The sequence below is a fragment of the Balaenoptera musculus genome, chromosome 6, assembly GCF_009873245.2.
Source record: "Balaenoptera musculus isolate JJ_BM4_2016_0621 chromosome 6, mBalMus1.pri.v3, whole genome shotgun sequence".
Lineage (NCBI taxonomy): Eukaryota > Metazoa > Chordata > Mammalia > Artiodactyla > Balaenopteridae > Balaenoptera > Balaenoptera musculus.
In genome coordinates, this window is record NC_045790.1 from 81283694 (window position 1) to 81306680 (window position 22987).

At 42.6% G+C, this 22987-nt stretch overlaps 2 protein-coding genes across 3 annotated transcripts; one reads left to right on the plus strand and one right to left on the minus strand.

Moving 5' to 3' along the window:
- The first annotated feature begins 1449 nt into the window (after window positions 1–1449).
- On the plus strand, window positions 1450–14715 carry TRMT10B (tRNA methyltransferase 10B). The gene is made up of 9 exons (XM_036856578.1): window positions 1450–1504; window positions 4773–4975; window positions 5432–5540; window positions 6166–6290; window positions 8283–8435; window positions 9598–9676; window positions 10325–10392; window positions 13551–13674; window positions 14270–14715. Exons 2-9 carry the CDS (start codon window positions 4790–4792, stop codon window positions 14374–14376), a joined length of 951 nt encoding a protein of 316 aa, XP_036712473.1. The 5' UTR covers window positions 1450–1504; window positions 4773–4789; the 3' UTR covers window positions 14377–14715.
- EXOSC3 (exosome component 3) lies at window positions 14542–21441 on the minus strand. Of its 2 annotated transcripts, XM_036856580.1 has the most exons (4): window positions 21086–21439; window positions 20187–20336; window positions 17828–17979; window positions 16313–16743 (listed from the first exon to the last, which is right to left on the minus strand). In XM_036856580.1, exons 1-4 carry the CDS (start codon window positions 21407–21409, stop codon window positions 16542–16544), a joined length of 828 nt encoding a protein of 275 aa, XP_036712475.1. In that variant the 5' UTR covers window positions 21410–21439; the 3' UTR covers window positions 16313–16541. The 2 variants fall into 2 exon arrangements, with proteins under 2 accessions (XP_036712476.1, XP_036712475.1); XM_036856581.1 differs by lacking the exon at window positions 20187–20336 and having other exon boundaries at window positions 14542–16743; window positions 21086–21441.
- Between the last annotated feature and the right edge of the window lie 1546 nt (window positions 21442–22987).

Sequence of the window (22987 nt, forward strand, 5' to 3'; positions counted from 1 at the left end):
GGGGGGGCGGGCGGGGTGGTCAGTAAAGGCCTCTCTGAAGAGGGAAGGTTTAAGCAGAAGCTTAAAGGGTAAGAAGGAGCCAGCCATGTAAAAAGTGAGAGAAAAGGGAACAGTAACTGCAAAGGCTTTTGTTGTGTTTAAAGCATTTCAAGAAGACAGGTGCGACTGAAACACAGCAAGCTGGAGGAAGAGTGATAGATGAGGTCGGAGGGTCAGCCAGGAACCAGGCCATGCAAGGCCTTGGGGAGGTTAGATTTTACATCCAATTACAATGGGAAACCACTGAGGGGTTTGGAGTAAGGGAGACACATAATCATTCGGTAAATGGATGGAGGCCGGAGGGGGCTGGGCAGTGATACCAGCTAGGTGGCCTTTTCTGTGGGGAAAAGCCCCACTTTTGAACGAGCTTCATGAGCTCATTGAAAAGTGAAGAGACACCAGAGCAATGGCAGGGAGGGAGGAAAGGTATCCGGTACAGCTGAGTGCAAGGTGCAGGGACTGGCAGGTGTGGTGAGAGCAACTGAAGACCATCTGAGCCACTTTGCAGGTCGTGCTGAGTGGAAAGCCAAGGCCAGCTTCTGAGCAGAGAAGACAGCTGGGTTTCCGAAAAAGCCCTTTGAGGAAGAAAGCATGTTTAGTTTTAGTATTTTACAAGTTGCTCCAGTAGCAGATTATAAAGGATGGGTTAAAGCATGGACTGGGGACGGGGTGGGAGGTGCTGGAGAAGCTGTGGAAAGAAAAGTCCTGAGGGGAAACCGTGAGGCCAAGGACGGATCCAACAAGGCTGTGGTTTCTTGGGCAGGAGGTATTTCAGGCTCATTCATGGTAGGGTCTCTCGAAAGCGTGAGACCCCTAGGACTGCAGGAATAAAGGGAAGAGTGGTTGATAGCTTTTATCAGGCCAAGGCTTGGACAAGTCGCTTCAGGTCTCTGAGACACAAGTTTCCCCGTGGATTTGTGAGGCAAGAAAGAGGAGGGAGAGTGGCCAGAGGCTAGACTCATTCGTGATCTGCCCAAGCCGGGATATCTGTTATGATCCTGGATGGCCAGCTAGTGGTGAGGGTAACTATGTCAGCTCGTGGGCTCTTCTGGTTGTGGGGAAGCCCAGGGAGACCAGGGAAAGGCAAGGCCCCCAGGTTGCGAGATGAGGGGTGGTTCGAGTCTGGTTTCAGCCCACCTTCGCCGTGTCCAGCCCTTGACAGCCATCAAAGCGCCTGGTCACCTGCAGCAGCCCTGTGCGGTCGGCGAGCGGCTGGGATTGTATGCCCAGCTAACATGCGAGGAAACGGAGGCTCAGTGAGGCGCGGCAAGCTTCTGACGGGACGCAGCTCCTTAGTACCACCGTGGGCACGGCAGCCGAAGCCCAAGTCTTCGCGGAACACACAGCCGCTAGGCTGAAAACGACAACTCCCAGAATGCTACTCGGAGAGGGGCAGGAACCGGAAGTAAAGTCGGAGGCGGGGTTTGGTAGGTTCCTCTGCTGCTGCGTGAGGTGACGGGTTCAGGTACGCTGGGGCCTCGTTGCCGGCAGGGGTGGGGGCTGGGGGTCCGGCCTGGGAGTGCCGCCTCGTTCGCGGGCGGGCCAGATGCCCGGGGAGCAGGCGCCCGCCCGGCAGTCGTGTGGCCTCATGTCCCCCACCTTCTTGGCGCTATTCCTTCCTGCTTCCCGTCGTACTCTCAGCTTATGGACCAGGCTGGGCCTGCACGCGGGGTACACTCGAGATTGGGGTCAGGGTGTTCTAGTGCTGAAGGTGACAGAGGAGTGGAGCCGGCTTTGGTGGCTAAAACTTAGAATGAGGAGATGAGAGAAGCCTCCATCACTTAGCGCCCAGGGATATGCTCATCAGGTGGGACTTGGGTTAGAAAAAAGTTTTGAGGCCTCTGTCAACGCAGAGGTGGTGGAGTGGAGGATTTATTAATTCAGCAAGTCTTTATTGAGCGTCTGTTATGTACGAAGCTCGTTGCCAGGCACTGAGGATGTAGTGAACAAAGCAAACAGAACACTTGCTTACATTATAGGAAGGGGAAAGTTCAGACAAAAAAAATAAGTAAGAAGTGTGCCATGTTGGATAATGAAATTCTGAATGAAGTGAGGAAGGTAGTCATATAATTATCTAGGGGAAGAGGATTGAGGTAGAAAGACCAGCAAGTGCAAAGGCCCTAAGGTGGGAATATCCTTGGTATGTTTAAGGAACAGCAACAGCAGGTAGACCAGATATTGCAGAGAACAATGGATGATCATTAATGATCAATATAGGCCATTGTAAGTGTCCAGACAAATAATCAGTAAGCAATCTATAATAGGAATAGAAAAGAGTTTTATTCTGGCCACATTGAGGACTATAGCATGGGAGACACAGATTCAAGAAGCACTTGAATTGTGTTCCTTCAGGCTACAAAGCGGGGCAAGCTTATAAAGGCAAAAACTGCAAGGTTACAGTTAGTTAAATGGGTTATTTATCAAGAATTGTAATTGGAGCTGGCAAGAAGTAAGGGTGCTTATTAAGTTAGGATTGGTTGGGGTCTGAAATGGTTGCATAGTTACAAGGGGAGACCTTGAGACCGTAATATTGCAGCTGGCCAGTGTTGTTCTGAGTATGACTGATGGTGTCCTTGGGTGTGGTACAGTTCAGAGAAAATTCAAGTTCTCAGTGATGCAGACGTGCCTGAGACCAGATCTTCAATGGCCACCCAACCCCATTTTTGTATTCCTGAACTATTACTCCATTTTAATTTCAATGTCATCAACTTGAACAGGTATCTCACAGAGATATATTATGAATTACCAATAAGTTGCATGAAAAAAAGCTCAATATCATTAATAAACAAATGCAAATTAAAACACAGTGAGGTTCCACTACACAAAAATGGTTAAAATTAAGAATCCTGACAACAGCAAATGTTGGGGATGATGCAGACCATCTGGAACTCTCACAGACTGCTGACAGCAGTGTGAAATGTTAAATCACTCTGGGAAACTGATGGCAGTTTCTTACGAGTTAAATAGCACCCATCCTATGACCCAGCACTTCTGTTAGTACTTAGCCAACAGATATGAAAACATATGTCCACAAAAACGCTTGTATGAGAATTTCTTGGCCGCTTTATTCGTAAAAGCCACAAACTGGAAAAATCTCAAATGTCTATCAACAGGAGAATAAACAAATTGTGGTATATTCATGTGTGGAATACTGCTCAGCAGTAAAAAGGAACAAACTACTGATACATGAAGCAATATATATGAATCTCAAAAACAAGTTGTGGGGCAAAATGTCAAGTTCAAAAGAGTACACACTGTTTGAGTCCATTTAAATAACATTTTATAAGCCACAGCTAATCTATGGTTATAGAAAAAAGAGCAATGATTGCGTTTGGAAAGCAGTGAGAATGGGATGGAGATTGACTTGGAAAGTGCAGAAGGAAGGGAACTTTCTGGAGTGATGGAAATGTTCTATATCTTGATGGGGTGTGGGTAATACAGGCCCTATGCACTTGTCAAAAACTCATTGAGCTGGTATATTCCCATCCCTCACTTCCCACACCTTCAAACCTCCCCCCACCATCCCTCCCGACACACAAACTTGTTGAGCTACACCCTTTAAAATCTTGGCATTTTATTGTGTATAAATTATACCTCAAAAGAATTTAAAGGTCAAGGTAACTAAGAGAAGAGCTAAAAATAAAAGGGGCTAACTAAAGTGATTTGAATTTTAGTGTTTCATAGGGAAAGTTGATGAATCAAGAAGTAATGATGAAAAAAGAAGTAATGATGTAAGCATATGATTTCAGGTTAAGGAGTAAATTACCAAAAGAACTAAAAACACCTGGTTAACAAGCGTTGCCCCCTAGAGGTGGAAGGGGTCAGAGAATTGATCATTACTTTTCTTACAACTAGGTCTTTTTACCATGTGCATGGATCATATTACATAGATTTACTTTTTCAAAGATACACTTTTCCTAATATGTAGGTAGCACACTAGGCTCAGAGGAGCAGCTGTGAGCAATGGTTATACCATTCTTTGTCTGTGACACTTAGCTGTAGACTGGAACACTTCTTAGTCATATCTTCCTCAAGGATTTTGAACACCACTTTGAAATTATTACATTAGTTAAGTGTGTTGTAACAATGGTTCTTCATATTTTTCTACCTCGGCACTTCTGATGGATATTAGCCGTTTCCACTATGACTGTGGCTTTCTGCTACAGTGATACTGAGTCGGGGGAGGGAATATGTGCAACCTAGAATTATTGATTGGTTTTGGGCCACTCTTTACCATAATTTTTGGCTAGCTCTAAACCTCCCAGGATGTTTCTAGTACAGGACTTTACATAGAGTAGGTGCTCAGTAAATATTTGCTAAAGGAATGGTTTTGAAAATAAACAGAAACATAATGGGATAGGTGGATTTTGCCATCTCTCTCTTGCCCTCAACTCGTACGTGCATTTCAAAGAATACAGTAAATGAACTCATTATCTGTGTCACTGCAGCAGTGAATAATCATTGATTTCTTGGGGTTGTCAGGAGTTGTGCTTGTCTTCTAAGAAGTGAATTTGGCTTCCTTACTCCTGAAAGGTTTCTGTGCTGACTTATTTCTCTAGAAGACACACATGCTTTTCTCAGTTCAGTTAATCTGTGTTAGTATTTTACACACTTCTCTACTCCTTAAGTAACGCAGTAACCCTGTTTGTCATTTGGATATAGGGAAATACCTCTGCAAGTTCAATAATGTAATGTCTCACATAATTGTACCTTTTCCTAATCTGGGTGAAAAGGACAGAGGACTAAGCACATGGACTGGAAGTTAGAAGGGAGCGCTCAGGAAACAGAGTCACACGTGCTGCAGGAGCAAGAAGTCACCCTAGAGGACACAGGTGAAGATGGCATCTCTGAAAGCTTCCAGCTTCTACAGATTGACGTGGAATGTGAGCATCGAGAAGAGATGACCCTGCCTACAAGCAATGCAGTGTGGCGCTCGGTGAGTGGAGTGGATTGTTTATGGTCACGGGCTTTGAGATGACGGAATGTCCTAGAGACCCCTGTTCTAAGGATAGATATTGGTAAAAAAAAGACTGGGAATGAGTTAGGTGTATTCCCAGGGATGAGTTTCCTGGTTTAAGGTTTCAGTTCCATTTGAGTCATAGAAAAAGTAAGTAAAATTAAGAGGAATTTTTGTACACCTCAGAAGGGTCAGGAAATCTCAACTCTGTCCCTAATAAATTTACTGTGACCTTGGGCATGTCACATCTCTTTTCTGGGGTTCTGCTTTCTCTAAACACAATCTAGTCCATTTTTGTTTTTAAGACTAATACCCTTTTTCTCTCCTAACTTTAATCTAAATTTAAAAAATAATTAAGTAACTATTTCTAATATTCATTTTCCTTTTTGGTGCTTAAGAAGTTCTCAAACAATTTTGTTTTCTGGATAACATAAGAAAAATGTCCAAAGAAAACAGAGACACTGGGAAAAGATAGTTGCAGCAAAGAAGAGTAAGAGAAAACAAGAGAAAGAAAGAAGAAAAGCCAACCGTGTAGAAAATTCAGGTAACAATAAATCAGATTGCTGGTGTAATTATATTTATTTCTTAGCAAACCGGTATCTGCCTGTTCCTAGGAGAGTAGGGATAGTGTTTTTAAGTAAAACAAACATCTGGGAGATAGGACCTATTAGCCTGTTTTGTTGGGAATCAAAGTATCAAAGAGAGCAACATTTGAGGCTGCCTTTCAAATATAAGCTGTCTAGTGCATGTATGTGTTTATAAGCCCAGAAGTAGAAAGAATGATACCAACAACAGCCAATGTTTATTCAGTACTGTGTGCTAGGTTCAGTGCTAAGAATTTTACATGGATTACCATAAGGGTAAGTGCTTTTATTATCCTCATTTTCTAGGTGAAGGGATTGAGGATCAACGAAATTAAATAACATGCCCAAGATCATATAGGTAATAAATGAACAAACTGAACTCTTCTTAGATCCAGCAGTGTGCTCCAGAGCACTCATTTCACCGTTCTGCTATACCTAAACTGCCTAATGAATGAATACCTTGAATGAGCTTCCAGTTTCTCTTCATATGCAAAAAGTACTCACCTGGCTGGGGAGATTTATTTCTTACTGAATAACATTTTTCAGTTTTTCCATGTTTATTCCTTTCTGATATTTCTACTCTAGGCATCTACCCCCAGCACAGCAAACGTTTTCTGAGATCCTTAACCAAGGAAAGACTTTTGGAAGCCAAACACTCAGGACCAAGACTCTGTATCGATTTGAGTATGACCCACCACATGTCTAAGAAGGTAAAACATCCACTGAACTCTGAATTCCTGCTCACGTGAGGGAGGTCCAGGTGGGAACGGCTTTCACAAAGAACATGACCAGCTCCAGCTTCTGTGATTCTCTAGTAAACCAGCAAATGTGTTTAGTTTTCTACACATGGCTACTAAGTTCTGAGATGGCTGTTGTAAAGAATCAGGAAGAGAATAGACATATGGTTTAGTTTAAAACTTTTTCCTTTGTCTTCTGTTTTGAGCCCACTGCCTTTGACTCTGTGCTTATGGTATCCCCAGTCTAGATGGAGCCTTTCAGGTTTAATTCTCCAGAGGTGAAATCTTTGGCCTTCTGCCAGGGAGAGGAATATTTGCCTGGTTGCATGTTGTGGGGAGATTACCTGGTGGGAGGTCTTTCTACAGTGTGTGTGTTTTTAAAAGCCGCCCATTTACCCTGTTGGTGAAGGAGGGATTTTTCACCCTATGATTCTGGGGATGGCTGAACACACAACACTCGACACTGGACAGATAAGATCGATAGCAGTTTATTGGTCACATATACTCAGCCCGAGGGGAGGATGACACTGGATATCATGCAGGGCCACATGGAATTGCACTCGGGAACAGAATGAACAACCAGGGGCCTTGGGGGGTAGGTTTTGTAGTATCAAGAAATTAGATTCCTACAGGAAGATGTGATTGGTTTGCTGGAATAATTCCATGGGCTGGCAGAGAATTGAAACCCACTACTCAGAGATAGCAGGAACCCTTTATCAAAGGAATCCCTTTGATTAAAAAATTTAAAAAATTGTTTAGCTAGTGAACCTTACCCATGGGAGCAGAATTGGGAGGGGAACTTGCAGTTAGGCCATTCAAGGCCTCTCATTTTCACCAGATATCAAAGTGGCACACAATATTGGGCCTTGATTTTAGGCCTTACACCACAAAAGAAATCTGTGTTTTCCAACGTCCCTGTTATACGTGCTAGTGTTTGCATGTTTTTCAGAGAAATTAGGATCTGGGATTCTTCCATGGAACCTCTAATTATATCCCTCTGAAAAGGTCAACTAAGAATTTTCTAATGTTTATATTAATTGAGATATCAGATTAAATCAAATCCAAAGCTTTGTTTTTTTTCCTGCACTGAACCAAATCAGGCCAGATTGTGAAATTACCTTTCTATACGGGTGATGTCTCTAAATCAGGATGGAAAGTTAAAACTTCCAAACCTATGACAGCTCCTGAAGTTAGGGAGAAGGTGCCAAGTTTAACTGATGGAGTATAAAAATGTCTGCACAGTAATCTAGTCTCTTTTTAATAAACAGTAACCATCACATGGTAAGATTTTTTTTAATATATAAATTATTTATTTTATTTATTTACTTTTGGCTGCATTGGGTCTTCGTTGCTGGGCACGGGCTTTCTCTAGTTGCAGCGAGCGGGGGCTACTCTTCATTGCAGTGCGTGGCTTCTCATTGCAGTGGCTTCTCTTGTTGCAGAGCATGGGCTCTAGGCGTGGGATTCAGTAGTTGTGGCTCACAGGATCTAGAGTGCAGGCTCAGTAGTTGTGGCGCACGGGCTTAGTTGCTCCGCAGCATGTGGGATCTTCCCTGACCAGGGCTCGAACCCGTGTCCCCTGCATTGGCAGGCGGATTCGTAACCACTGTGCCACCAGGGAAACCCACATGGTAAGATTTTAGGTAAAAGCTAAAAGAAAAATTTTATATATACATATATGTATATATTTATATATACATATATATCAGCAGATCCAGAAGGAGAGAGAGGTCTTGGTTTTCTGGGCTAGTATCATTACCTTAACTTTCATCTATAAGGTGTGATACCATGGGATGTAACACACGTGCATACATGCATGTACTCACTCCTGGAGTAAAAGGGCCATTGAATTCATGAGCTTTCCCAGAGTAATATTCAGTGAACTTACTGAGTAACCATTTGTTGATAATGAATTTAGAAAGAGTGGGCATGTTCCTACCATAAGTTGTCCTTACTTCTTCGAAGGAATTAAGTAGACTGGCTGGACAGATCCGAAGGTTGTATGGTTCAAATAAAAAAGCTGACAGGCCATTTTGGATCTGCCTCACTGGATTCACCACAGACAGTCCCCTGTATGAAGAGTGTTTGAGGATGAATGATGGATTTTCTAGTTATCTGGTAAGCCTCATTTTGCATATTATTTAAATTGTCATGTGAAAAGTAGGTTGGAGGGGGTAATAGTAAATTTTTTTTACTTTTTCACATTTCAATGTAAAAAAAATATGTTTATGTGTATATGTTATATGTTTTTACTATTACAATCTTTAAAAACTTAGAACCTCTCATCAGTTCTTATGTTTTAAAATTTTCATCCTTCCACTGCATTGGCAAACTAATATTACCAGTATCTAGGGCTGTATTTTGTATCCAGTGTATTGTATGCTAGACTATGTACCAGGAATGTTTTAGGGACATGCCATGATTCCTTTCTTGTTCTTAGTAGTGCAGAATTAGGGAACATGAATTTTGGGGGAAAGAGAGAGAATCCTTATGGAAGTAATATGGATTTAAGATGAGTTTTAGGGAGTACTAAGTTACTTTCAATACTTTCCCTAGGATCTCTTAAATGTAGTGATTGATATACAGGCAAGAATCCAGATCAGTGCCTAAGAAGTGCCACTAAAAGTGCCCTTGTGTGTTTGCATTATGTAGCTGAGACTGGGTAGTGTGGCCTTTTCCAGGGAGGTCCTCAGAGGCACTGAGTGTGAAAAGCGCCCTGTGTGGTGCTGCACAGTTAGTCATGGTTGCTGTTACCTTAACGATCCCTCCTGTAACACAGCCATTCCCAGCTTTACTTTTCTGTATGTGTTTTATGATTCCTGTATGTGAGCCAAACAGATCCACCCTAAGAGCTGCGCAGTTCAGTCCCCTTGCTTTCCTGTCTTCATGCTTTTCTTAGGTGATTCCGTCCACTTTGAATACTTCTTCCTTTTGTACGTGTGTCAATCTCACCTCTTCAGAAACCCAGTTCCAGCATTCCCTTTGCTAGAACATTGTCCCTGGTGTTGTCATTCCCTCTCTGTAGTCCTGGGGCATGCTCCCTGTATGTCTCTTAGGGCCTCATACCACTTTCTGTCTCATTTTGTAGGGTCGAATGTCTGTACCTTTCTACTTCCGCTACCCAGCTGAGCACTTTCTGAGAACAGGTTGTCAGACATGTATCCTCTTGATGTACCTGGAGCCATGCCTGATAGAAACTACACGCCCTGTAACTAGTTGCTGCAGCGTGGGCTATGTCTTAACCTAGTTCACACTACATTGGATTGTTTACATTTTTCAGCTAGACATAACAGAAGAAGACTGCTTTAGTTTATTTCCTCTGGAAACCCTTGTGTACCTGACTCCTGACTCAGAACATGGTATGTACTTTACTGCATGCATTCATGTAGCACATTGCATCCAGCCCTTTATTTCATTATTCCTGGGGTCAGAGTTTGTTAAAGCCACCCAAGGTGTATCCAAGAAAAAAAGGAATGGACGTTAATTGCACACCTCTTATGGACAGAGACCTCACTGAATGCTTCATATTTGTCCTGCCATGTGCACACAGCTGCACAGATTTAGGGTCTCCTTCCTCAGCTGGAGCTTGTGAGTTACCTGGTAATCCTCGTGAGTTTTCCTTGTCACCTCCTCACATCGACCCTTCTCAGATTGATGTTAGATAAATATTTTTTTTCCCAGAAAATCATCTATTTTGCATAATTTTCAATTTTATTGTATTAAGTTGATCTCAGTATTCTCTTCAATATTACCTTCCTTTGACATTTTGCCTCCTTTCTGAATCCTAATGGTGTTGAGTCTGCATATCTTATTAGATATGTCTAATTAATTGACATTTAATTGATCTTTTCAGGGAATTAGCAAATCTAATTAGCAAATCTACTATCTTTTTGTTTTCTATTTCATTAAATTTCTACTTTTATCATTAATAATTCTTTCCTTTTACAGTCTTTGGATTTAGAAATTATAAAACAGACTGACCTCAGTGGCCTTCATTTTTTCATTAGCTCTTGAAGATGTTGATCTAAACAAAGTTTACATCCTTGGTGGACTTGTGGACGAAAGCATTCAGAAGGTAGGTGTACATTTTAGGGCTGACAACTGCATTTTGAAAAGTGGCGCTTTCTTTTAGAGAAAGAAATCCTTGCCCTGTCGTAATCTTAGGCCAAAAGGCCTAAAAGCTCAGAAGCAATGGGAAGTAGGAGCCTATTCTGCCTAGGTTGGCCCTCCTACTTGCCAACTTCTCTCTCTTCTCATCAGCAATGTCAGCAACACTGACCTGACAGAATCCAGTCAGGGACTGGAATGGGAAGTATTTGGTAATTACATAAATAACCATTATTGAATTCTTTTCTTCTCTCCTCTCTTCGGTTCTGCAAGGATGACTCTGATCTTGACCAAGGAAGCTTTGACTCAGCATTCTTACCAGCTGTTTGTTCTTTGTGAAAGAGCAGTTTGTTCCTTCTTAGGCCATATTCCCTGTTGACAGAAGTCTTATCCCATAATCTCTACCTTAGTAGGACCGTCCAGATTTCTTTTGTTGAATTGGAATTTTATTGGAATAATTGGAGTTTTGAAATATGTTTCTCTTATACAAATATTTGTTGAGATAATTTTTTAATAGTAGCATATTGCATAGTTAATAAATAATGATATAATGGTTAAAATGTATAAAAAGGAGCACAGTGAAAAATAAGTCTACCTCTCATCCTTGTCACCCAGTATCCGCTGCATGAGGCAACCATGGTTTTCTTGTGTATCCCTCTTGATATAGTCTGTGATCACACAAGTATGTGTTTATGGGTATATTTTATATATATATACTTTTTAATATATGTGAGTGTATTTTTTCATGTATATATGAGATACATACACATATTTGACACAGATGATACTTAACTGAATTGCATTTATTCTAAAAAAGTCAGAGTTCCATGACTCCATAGTGATAATCTAAAAAATGGGCAGGAGGTGGGGGGAGGAGAGAGCTCTAAAGAATGCCAGCTAATAAATGACAAATGCATAATAGAATTGAGAAATCATCATTTTGTCACTCTCAGAGTAATCATTGATTCAGGGAATTGACTGAACGAAAGGTTGTGAGGGAACTGACTATTCCAAGTGGTCTCAAAGTACCAGCCCACAAAAGTGTACCATTACAATAAAGTGATCTGGAGGTCACCATCTTAACAAATGATCAAACTTAGAATCACCAGTAGTGACATGTGCCTCCTGATGTGATGGAATCTCACCTGTGAAGTATTCTTATTAGAAAATGTTTAAAACTGAATTTATCATAAACAGATCCAGGATGTGCGACATTCTACAAGACATCTGGACCAGACTTTCAAAAAAGTCAATGTAGTGAAAACTGAAATAGTCATGGGGGCTATTTAAGGTTAAAAGAGATTAAAGAGACATAACAACCAAATACAGTCTTCCACAGCAGAGTGACATCCCCTTTTTTGAAGCAGACAATTCTAGAGGGCCAGTGAGCAGTGTATGATCTATAGATGTGCAAATTTAACACACTGTCCTCTTTTTATTTTCCACCAACATTTAAACTGAAAAATAACTGGCACAAAGATTTGTTTAGTTGTTACTTAAGAGTTTGGCTTCTTCACAGAAATATGCTAAGAACAAGATTTCTTCAAGGGGAGTCATTTTATCTTTAAATGTTCAGAGAACAGAAACTAGACTGTAACTCCTTCAGGGCAGCATCCAAGTTTCCTACTAACTTTGAATTCTGTACTTCAGTTCAAAGTGATTATAAAGGAATAGACTTAAAACATAATCATAGCTCATATATGCAAAGGACTGTTATCCTTCAAAGAAGTCCTTTGAGTAGCTGTACCTTTATCCCATCTGAATTGCATCACTTAAAACATTTTTGGACGTTCTCTTTTGGAATTGTGTTTCATGTGAATCTGAGAGGCAGGTAGTCCAGTGTCAGAACAAAGAAGGTGCTAGGCCTGCTTCACACTGTTCCAATTGGTTAGACCATTCTCACGGTGGCCAGTCAATATGGGACAGTAAATGAAAAGACATTGACAAGCTAGAACAAGTTCAGAAGGGGTTGACCTGAATAATGAAGGGACTCAAAACTAAATCATAGTCAAGGAAAAGTCAACAGAACTGAGGCTGTCAGTCTGGAGACGAGAGGATTCATAGGGCATGATCCCTGCCTTCAGGTATCTGAATGGCTGTCTTGTGGAAGGGCCATTTTACTTGCCTGGTGTGACCCTGGGGGAACAGAGCTAGGACAGATGACTGGAAGTCTCAGGGAAAATAGAAAATTTGCCTCAATATCAAGATTTCCTATTAACTGCTACTATCAAAATTGAAATGGGTTACCCTAGGATGCACGAACTCCCTGTCACAAGGGTTGTCCATTTAAAGCCAGAGGCCATCTGGGAGAAAGTTCATAGAGGATAGACAAACATTGGATGGGTGGTTGGAGTGGAATAGTTAACTACCGAGGTCCCTTCCAAACCTAAGTATGCTAATTTTCTCAGTAATCTAAACCTTTAATCCTGAAATTACAAATAGGTAGAGGACCTTCCCAGAGCTTCTTACAAGGTAGTGAGTATAATTTAAACGTCAGTCCATGACTCAGGGACATCTTTAAAGGGACATTAGTTACTGTACTCTGACGCTAAATGGCCTCAGATTGTTGGATTTTTTGAGTTCTGCCTTCTTTTTGTAGTTTTCAGAGCCTTTCCTTTTCATTGGGCTATATGCTCTCATACCTTAATGCTGTCTTGTTGCTGGTGGTATACCTGACTCGAATCCTGTCTCCCTTATTTCTGATCTGCTGCTACCAATTGGCTATGACTGAAAACTCCAGATGTCCAGAATTGGGTCTTACTGAGTTAGGGCTAGGAGTCTTCTCCTCTCATTGATTAGACGGCTTGGATTTTTGGATGCAGATTGTGGCTGCAGATGTGCCTCTTTTTACTTATTTCCTTCTTGGTTGTAAGTAGCAGTGAGTGGAAGCCAGCAGATAAATGAATCCCAAATAAGTGAGGTGTTGCTGCACAAGCCATTTTTCCTTATCTACAGTTTCTTCCATTCTACCATAGGCTACTTAATTTTAATACACTTATCATTTAATTAGGATTACAGATGGAAATTGGGGTGGTGGTACATGAGGATTCTTACAGTTGCTCTGCATATTACAAGTGAGACTATCCTTGTGTATTATTTTATAAGAAAAATATTTGTGATTTACAGAAGGTGACATTACAAAAGGCCCAAGAACACTCTGTCAAGACCGCTCGCTTACCAATCCAGGAATACATGGTCAGACGCCAGAATGGGAAAAACTATCATTCAGAGATACTGGCCATCAATCAAGGTACTGCTCACATGGCCCATGCTTAACGTGTATTAGTTCTGCTGCTGCTTCTTTGCATTGTGTTTCAGTATAAACGGCCTTGAAGCAGTCTCCCCTGTGACTGATGTGCTTGGACTTTATTGTATGTACTTTGTGACATGTATTCTGGCCTCTCAGAAGCAGTTTTCATTTTCTTCCTGGTTCCCAACTATGTTAAAGATAGTTGAAATTGTTCCCTTGTCCTAGAATGCCATGCCTTCAATCTATCATTGAACAGTGAATTCCTGTTTGTCCTTCAGGATTCAGTTCACAGGCATCTTGGCTGCTCCCCTCCACATCCCAGGCCATGTCAGGGCCTGTTTTGTTCCAACTGTACTGTGTTCCTCTCTGTAGCAGCATTGTCCATTCACAGGCCTGTATCTCTCAGTGTAGGCTGAGGTCCTTGTAGGCAAGCAGGGCCTGTGTCTTTGCCTCTGTCTCCCCAGGATCTAGTACCATGTGTGGTAGAGTAAGTTTGTTGAATGAAATATTCCAGAACACTTTTTTCCTCATTAGTCATTTACTAGTTATTTTTCTTCTGTGTGGTCACTATGTTTTCTGTTTACCTTTCTAACAGTGTTTGATATCCTGTCCACTTACTTTGAGACTCAAAACTGGCCTGAAGCATTGAAGAAAGGAGTTTCTTCCAGAAAAGGCTATACTCTTCAGAACTCAGTGGAATGATGGACAGCCTAAGATTGCAGCTGCAGGAGGCGAAGTTGCTGGAGTTGCCTTGACCAAAGAACAGATCAGAGGATGGTGGTGGTACTCATTTGCCTTTACTTGACATCTTGGCTCTTCACTGGGATAGCAGTTACTAACAGGGACCATATTTTATGCTCTTTTGTATCTCCCATAGTGCCTGGCTCACAGGAAGTGCCCAGATATATGTTGACTAACTAAAAAGTTTACATAATAATGAATTAGCCCTAAAACTACATGGCTTTGGATGTGTTAATTCATCTTCTGTACATCTATTTGTGAAATACCTACTCTTTAGAGATAGCTTAAATAATCAAGTAAGTATTACTCTATTGAGTCTGATTTTTCACTAACACGGGCATCATAAAGTTGTATGACTTTCTCCAGCCATCTCGATCATGCTGGATTTTCCCCAACTCAAGTAATATGTTGTAACATAGGCTTGCAGAGTCAGCCTTTTCCTTACCTAGCCCTGCGTTAAGCCCCCCATATAGCACTTTTTTCCATCTATGGCTCCTACTCTGTCTCCCCTATTCTGAGTATGAGCGTAGAGGGCTTCTCTCTTCTGAACAAGTAGCCTCCTAACAATTTGTGGGAGTATCTTTGTATCCTTCTGAGCCTTGTACAAACTAGATTCTTCATATATACTTGTGATTAACAGGTCAAAATGAAAAGCAAAAACACAGTATTGATAAGTCTAACTTGAAAAGAGCCAGAAAATACATTGCATCTGACACAAGCATGTTAGGTAACCTAAATCTCAGTGATCTTTTCTCATGTCCTAGTCAGGTAGAGTTGCTTCAGTTACTCTGGCCAGTTTGGGTTAGTAAACTTGATAACTAAGCTGCTAGCAAATTCAGAAAATGTATTCTATATCTCAGAAGAGCCAAAACGTTACTTCTCTGCTCTGTCCCCTCCCCTTCACAATTTATTCCCTCCAGAGCTATGATCACTTGTTAAATTATATCAGTTTACTACTTAAAAATGGCCCAGTCTTCAGGAAACATCTTTAGGAATACATAATGCTGCTTGGTCTTTATCAACATATTGAATGAGTTCTATAATCTCTGTCATCCAATAGGGACCTCCTATAGATAGGCTTCAGGGTCTGTAACTCTTATCATATATATTCTCAGGGAGGTCTCTGACCCCAGAACCACTGACCTGGATCATCTGTCAGGCTTCATTTTCACCTTTAAAGGCTTTGCTTAAAATGCAAATTTCCTCTCCAACTCCATCAAAAACCTCTACTATTTTTTCAAAACCCAGGCAGGTAGTCTTTTGTTTGGCTTCCTGGAAATGATCCTAACAAAGTTAAGATTTGGCTAGACTTGGAATCAGAGATCCTAATCATTGTATTATCTACAGAACAACAAAAAACTAGACATGTCCAAAATATCCTATAACATGAAAATGAAATATTATACTATTGAATTTTTAATAGCAATCGTGAAAGAAATATATTAAATGTTGTTTGAAGCAAAGTATGTAACAAAGTAGTATATAAAGTATAATCCTGTAGTTCTAATTTGAAAAATATACATTCACAAATAGTAGTTGAGAATGTAGGCCAAGTTAAAGTCTGTGCCTCAGTTTCTTCAACTGGGAGGTTAAGTGTCTTTGCAGTTACTAAGAATAAATGAATTAATCCATGCAGAACACTTTTGGAACAATACTTGATACGTGGTAAGCACACGGTAATTGTTAGCTGTTACATACTCACCCATTAAACAACAGGATTACAGGTGGTTTTTGTTTGCTTTATATTTTCTATGTAGTTTACATTTTCTTTGGTGAACATGTTTTACTATCATCAGAAAATAACTGTTATTTTAATGCTCACTTCCAGTTTATTATAGAAGCTGCACTCTAGCAAAACTAAGGGAGTGAACATCAAATAAACCATAATAGTAACTTTTTGTAAAAAACAAAAAACTACATCATTACTTTATAATGATTTGTCTCACCCACAAGAACATGAGTGGCAGCCAGTAACTTTTCAATAAAAATATTTTATTTAGGACTCTAATTAATAAGACATCTTGTCTTCTGAAGATTTAATGGGGAGAGGTTCACCTGAGAAACATTCCCCCCAGGAAAACCCAGAGTCTCTTGGCTCAACTGACCCATAAAAAAGCCCACATAGATCAACTTTCTGCCAATCTGGAGAAGATTTGTTTTCTTTGATCTGCTGTCATGTGTTCACAAGCTTCTAAAATGTTTGCCAAAATCAAAGTCTGCTGAATGGTTTTTGCCTTAACCCATATTCTTCCATTCATTCCAAATACTATCTCCAGTGGGTAGAGTTTTCCCACTTCTTGTAGGATTTCACAGTCTGGAGCTAGCAGCCTGGTGAGGAAGAAAAAGAAAATGAAACTTAATAAAGTGGCAGGGTGTGACCTGACTTTCCTTTAGAAGTCTCCTTTTCTGAGCAGTTCTCCACAGTTATTCAGAGCTCCACCAACATCATCCCAAGAACAAGCCACATGACAACGTTTGCTGCTCTCTATCTTCCAAGAAGCTTACCACAGGTCACAACGGTGGACTATCCTCTACAAAGAAATCAAACTCCCTATGTCACCTTTACAAAAAATGTATAAAGTTCTTCTTCCACATTGTCAGAACACCTTAATTCTGGACTTTCAAACTGTAGCTTTTTTATTGTCTATGGTGCTAAGAGAACACTTTAACCTTATTTTCCTGACCATGTACGTTATTCCTTGGTACTAAATTCAATACTTGGAGAGGAGCGTTGACTCTTTCAAAACACAAAGGTGCTGCTTGGTTAATAACATACTTCTTTAATGTCTTGAACTAATTCTGCAAATCTGCAGAATAAGTAGCAAAGAGATATGCAAGATAGCTCTGAACCTCAGTGGCTCTAGGAGTAAAGCCCTTTAATAGGGCATAGCTTTGGGTAGGTAAAGGTCTAAACTTAACAAAGAGAATCTGCTTCTGGGAACTATTAAATCTACCAGGACAGAAAAGCAGGAGCTTTCTGTGAATGTCTGTATAAGCTTGAGGATCATGTCAGCCTAGCTTCATTTGGCTTCCATTATAAGAGAAATTTGATGATTTTGTACAATAGTAAATTGCACCTGTATACAAGTGACTAAGAAGTGGGGGAAGGCCAGTTTTCACATTTGGTCTGAGTATATCAGCTATAAGGAACAACCAACCTTCCAGCAGAGAAATCCAGACTCCATATCAACACAGAAACTATAATGCCAAATACATCCAAATTTGATGTATTCACATTGAGAGGATGGGACTAAATGCATGAGTTTACTACTGTGCTAAAATGGATACTGGTTTTTAACTTTGAGGAGCTATAGCCATTGTTATGAAGAACCTAAATCCCACAGATAAGTCAGCTTTCTAAGAAGGTATAATACAAAAGACAACAGGCAAGCCAGAAGGCATCAGGACTTACCTTCTAATTAAGCCCAAAGTCACTTTAAAAAGCAGACCATCCTGTCCAATCACACCCATTCCACAGGCTCGTCCACAGCTGTCAATACAGACCATCTCTGGTTCCATATCTTTATTAGCAACCACAAACTGGCCATAGATGAGATCTCCAACCTACAATGATAATTAAAAAACAGTTCATTTCCTCTCAGCAAACCATGCTATAGGTGTTGCTGTTGGTTCTTTTCCATAGGCAGCAATGCCAGCCACCTGCAGTTCTGTGGCTAAATGACTGACTACGCTCCAGGATTCTCACAGTCACTCTGGAGTTGTGCCTTAAAAGAAGGCAAAATTAACGCATGTACCCCCACCCTTCCCCCACCAGAAAAATCCCCAGACTGGGAGCCATCTCAAAGCCAGAGAATAGGACTTACCTGGTGGCACAGTGGTTAAGAATCTTCCTGCCAATGCAGGGGACATGGGTTCGAGCCCTGGGCCAGGAAGATCCCACATGCCGCGGAGCAACTAAGCCCATGTGCTACAACTACTGAGCCTACGCTCTAGAGCCCACAAGCCACAACTACTGAGCCTGCGCTCTAGAGCCCCTGCGCCACAACTATTGAAGCCCACGTGCCTAGAGCCCGTGCTCCACAACAAGAGAAGCCACCGCAATGAGAAGCCCGCAAAGCGCAATGAAGAGTAGCCCCCACTCGCCACAACTAGAGAAAGCCCGTGTGCAGCAACGAAGACCCAACATAGCCAAAAATAAATATAAATAAATAAATTTAAAAAAATTTTTACTTTAAAAACCTCAAAGAGTTGAACTTCAAAATGACAAAACTAAGGAAATGGGAGAGTAAACTTGTTCTGTTAAGTACCTAGTATTGTTAGTTCCTCAAGAAACTAGAGAACAAACATTCTCTGCCTTTAGAAGCATTTGGTTTCGGAGGGCAGTAGGGATGTACATATAAACAAACTTCATTCAAGGCTGAATCTAGTAAATAAGAAAAGTGACTGAAAATTAGGGATGTTTTTATGGAGGTGGTGGTGCTCAGCCTGGGTCTTGAAAGACAAGCATGTATTCCACAGGCTAAGAAGGGGAAAGAGTAATCCAAGCAGAGGGAACAGCATAAGCAAAGGTACAAGGGCAGGAAATTATGAATTCAGTAGTGCTCTTAAATAGTTTGGTGTGGTTCAGGCAGTGCCACATGGAGGATATAATTACGGATGAGGGAAGACCTCTGGAGCATAATGCCAAGGAAACATGTAGACTCTGAAGAACTTTTTTTTTTTTTTTTTTGAGAAAGGGGTGTGTGAGGCTGTCAGCTCTTAAAGGGAGGGGCAAAAGTGTACAGGCAGGCTTTACTAAGGAGGTCAGTGACTAAATCCAATCAAGGGATAGCTAAGGCCTGAACTTGCAAAGTGGAAACAAAGGGGTGGATGTGGAAGATCAGAGAGGCTCAAAAAAGGATCAGTAAGGGGCTTCCCTGGTGGCGCAGTGGTTGAGAATCTGCCTGCCGATGCAGGGGACACGGGTTCGAACCCTGGTCTGGGAAGATCCCACATGCCACGGAGCGACTAGGCCCGTGAGCCACAACTGCTGAGCCTGCGCGTCCGGAGCCTGTGCTCCGCAATAAGAGAGGCCGCGATAGTGAAAGGCCCGCGCACCGCGATGAAGAGTGGCCCCCGCTCGCCGCAACTGGAGAAAGCCCTCGCACAGAAACGAAGACCCAACGCAGCCATAAGTAAATAAATAAATAAAATTTAAAAAAAAAAAAAAAAAAAAAGGATCAGTAAGATAAAGCAACTAAAGACACAAGAGAGGTGAGGGAGAAAGGGCAAAGAAACCACCAAATTTCTGGCTTGCTTGGATGGACAGGAAGAGTATGGCCATGCTACCTGAAAAGCCCAAACTGAAAACTTGAGGTAACAAGACTGCTCCTCTGTCAGCTGCAAAAAGGGATTGTTGGGAAACAGTGATGTGACTGAAGCTGTGAAATGCCAGTCCTGGGACCCACATCCAAGATAGATGGATGGCTGATATGGCAATTTCCACCACTCTTCTTCCTCTCTGAGCCTATGCTTACTTCCTTGTCTGATGTATATGGACATAACAAAAAAAAGAGAGAACACATATAACCTTCCAACTCAGTAGAGATGAAAACATCCAACAACATAGCAAATGTAAAATAAGTATGTGGTTCCGGTCCCAGAGCTGGAGCATCTGAAGGAACTCTTGAAGCCTGGAGTGATTACACAGATCCTCCGAGATCATCCTATACAACTAGGGAAACAGGATCATTCCGGTAGCCTTCTGGATATTTGAGTGTTTAGGGGACGGATATTTCTCTTACTTTTGAAACCAAAGGTCCTGTCATTACCTGCACATTTGGTCTGTTTCTTTTAGTTGCACCTTCAAATGCCAAGTAAGACAAAGAAGCTGGCTCACTCCCTCCAACATCCACTTTGAATATATCTCCAGACTTAGCTGTCACTATGCCAATCACATGGTCTCCTTTCACTGGGACATACTACAAAAGGAAACAGAATGAGAGCACAACCACAAATGACAATCATTTTTAAGACATCTTCACCAAGTCCTTAGTGGTTACTTTATGTTTGTCATTGTAAATATTTAGAAAATATTTTGAAATCCATGTTTACAAATCAATAAAAATCTTACAACAAACCTGATTATGTCACTTTCAGTAATAGGAAAACAATCACATGATAAACTCTCGGGTTTCCAGCTTCTAACAGTCTGTTCATTTAAGTCACTATCCCTTACCTCTTCTGTATTCTTATCAGAAACTCCCTAGCTTCTGTTTGCATATGAGTCCAGTGACACAGGGGGTCCTTACAACCAAGGAAGGCCATTCCATTGTCAGACAATATTTTCCTATGTGAAAGTTCTTATTTATTCTAAGAAAAATTGAGCTCCCTGTGACATCTATTCATTAAGCCTGGCTCTTTGGGACCCCGAAAGACAAGTCTGCTGCTCCCTGGCCTATGGGGTTTTGAAGACAATAACCATGTCTCACAGCCCTTATCCCCTTACATGCCAAGATTCCCAGACTCCTTTCTCTCCTGGTCGCCCGTCTCGGGCCACGTTCCAGCTGTTCACGGTCCCTCTGAAGGAGATGCAGAGGTAAGCACAGGACTACGGTGGCTCTTGGCTAGCCTTTAACAGAGGAGGGCTCCAGGGCCCCTTCCGTGCTTCATCCGAAGAGTATTCCCAGGCCTCTCCCAGCCGTACAACCCCTCCGGAGTCCCAGCTCACCCGCTTCTGCTGCGAGTCCACCCAGTAAACGCCACCGCCGCTGCCACTGCCGGGCTCCTTGTGACGGAGGCGGCCGCACTTGGTGACCAGCAGCCGGTCGCCGCAGCGCCGCAAGCCCGGGCCGCACACCACGCGCCCCCGGGAGCGCGCTCCGGCGTTCAGGCGCAGCGGTCGCTCCCCTGTACCTCCTGGGCCTTCTCCGTCCTCCTGTTCAGGCAATAGCAGCTCCTCACCCGGGAGCACCACCTGCTCTAGCACCGCACGCGCCGCCCGAGCCCTGTAGCCCGCCAGGGATTCCGCAACGACAGCCGCCGCCGCAGCCATAGCGGGCGTCCTCACACAGTTTCCGGTTTCCGGCTCCGCGTCCAATCGCCAGCCCGCCCCAGGCTTTCCGTTTCCGGCAGCACAGGCCTGTGGGACTTGAACCTGTTTGTGAAGCCGGATAGTTCTGGGCCGGCGGGTTCCCTCAAGGTGGCCATGATTGTGTCTCTAGCCGGCCGCCTGTCTTGCAGTCTGTACGCAGGTCCGCAGGAGAAACGCGCAGCTTGAGTCAGTCGCGGAGCCCCCACTTCCGGTGTCTCGGATCGCACAGTGGGATACAAGACGCCGCCACTTTTCTTTCCGTGGGAACCTTGGGAAGGTAGCAGAGGGCCTTCAGTAGTTAGCTCTCTCTTCTGACTCCGGCCTCAGAAGGACTGCTAACCTTTTGCCAGGAAAAGTATTTTCTTTTTCAGTGGGAAACTTGTATCTATCCACATTGTGGAAGACACAGAGAAGAATCAAAAGAAAATGAAACGTGTTAGTCTTGCCGCCACGTTTGTCTCCCTTGCTAGGCTGTCAGCTAGTTCTCATTCTTGGTAGCGCAGGTTCTGGCACGAAATAGATAATACCTGGTGAATGAATGAATGTTAACATTTTGATGTGCGTTTCTCCCTAGGCTTTTTTTTTCCCCCCCGCAAATATATACATATTACATGCATATTTCCACATAATTGAGCTACCCATACATGGCCTGGGAAAATCAGTAACTGCAGTTAAATCCTTGCTGCTGCTGTCCCTGGAGCACGCTTTAGTTGCCTATGTGAGAAGCAGCTGAATTGCAAATCAATAGCACGTCAGGTCTGCCCTTCTGAGTTTCAGGGTTCTCACTTGAAATAACAGTTTCATCTGTCAACTGGCACCTCCAATTAGCACTCAGTCAGATAATCCAGTAGGAGTCGGAGCTCCTGGGGACTGGAAGGGCTTGGCTCAGACCGATGGCTTTTAGCTGTCCTCCATTTCTTCTGCCCATCTCTGAGGTATCTGCTTCCAACCTTAATTTTTAGATTTTTAGGATGTTTAAGACAGACGATCTCTAACATACCCTCGAAATTCTGTAAGATGCTTCTGAGCCAACTGAATAAGATAATAGAGGCCAACTGAAGTGTAACTGTTGTTTTGCAGTCAGATTATCGCAGGAGCTGCTCTTGGTCGGTTACCTTTGTAGAAGGGATGGCATAGATTCTTTTTCTCTCCTCCCCACTCCAACCCAGTTCCAGAGGGTCTGGATCCAGCAGGTATTCGGTGACCAAGACTACCTTGATCGCGGCTGACCCAAGGCCATGCCTGTATGGTACTCAATGACGTCGGGTCTGGGCCAGAGTGAGAGGTCAGGAAATGGTCCCTGGATTGTCCCTCAGGCACCCCCACGTCAACAGAGGAGTCTCTGTCAGAAACTCGGCCCAAACCTGGCTGAGGAGGCCTATCAAGGGCACTTCTGTGTGGGCGGCACGTGGGCATCCGTCTGGCTCATTCCCAAGTCCACAGATGAAATCAGAGGCCTGGAGAAGAGTAGTCACCTGAGCCCTGAAGCTCAGGCCTGGAGGGGTTGGGTTGAAAGCATCTCGCAGGCGGTGCCCTACG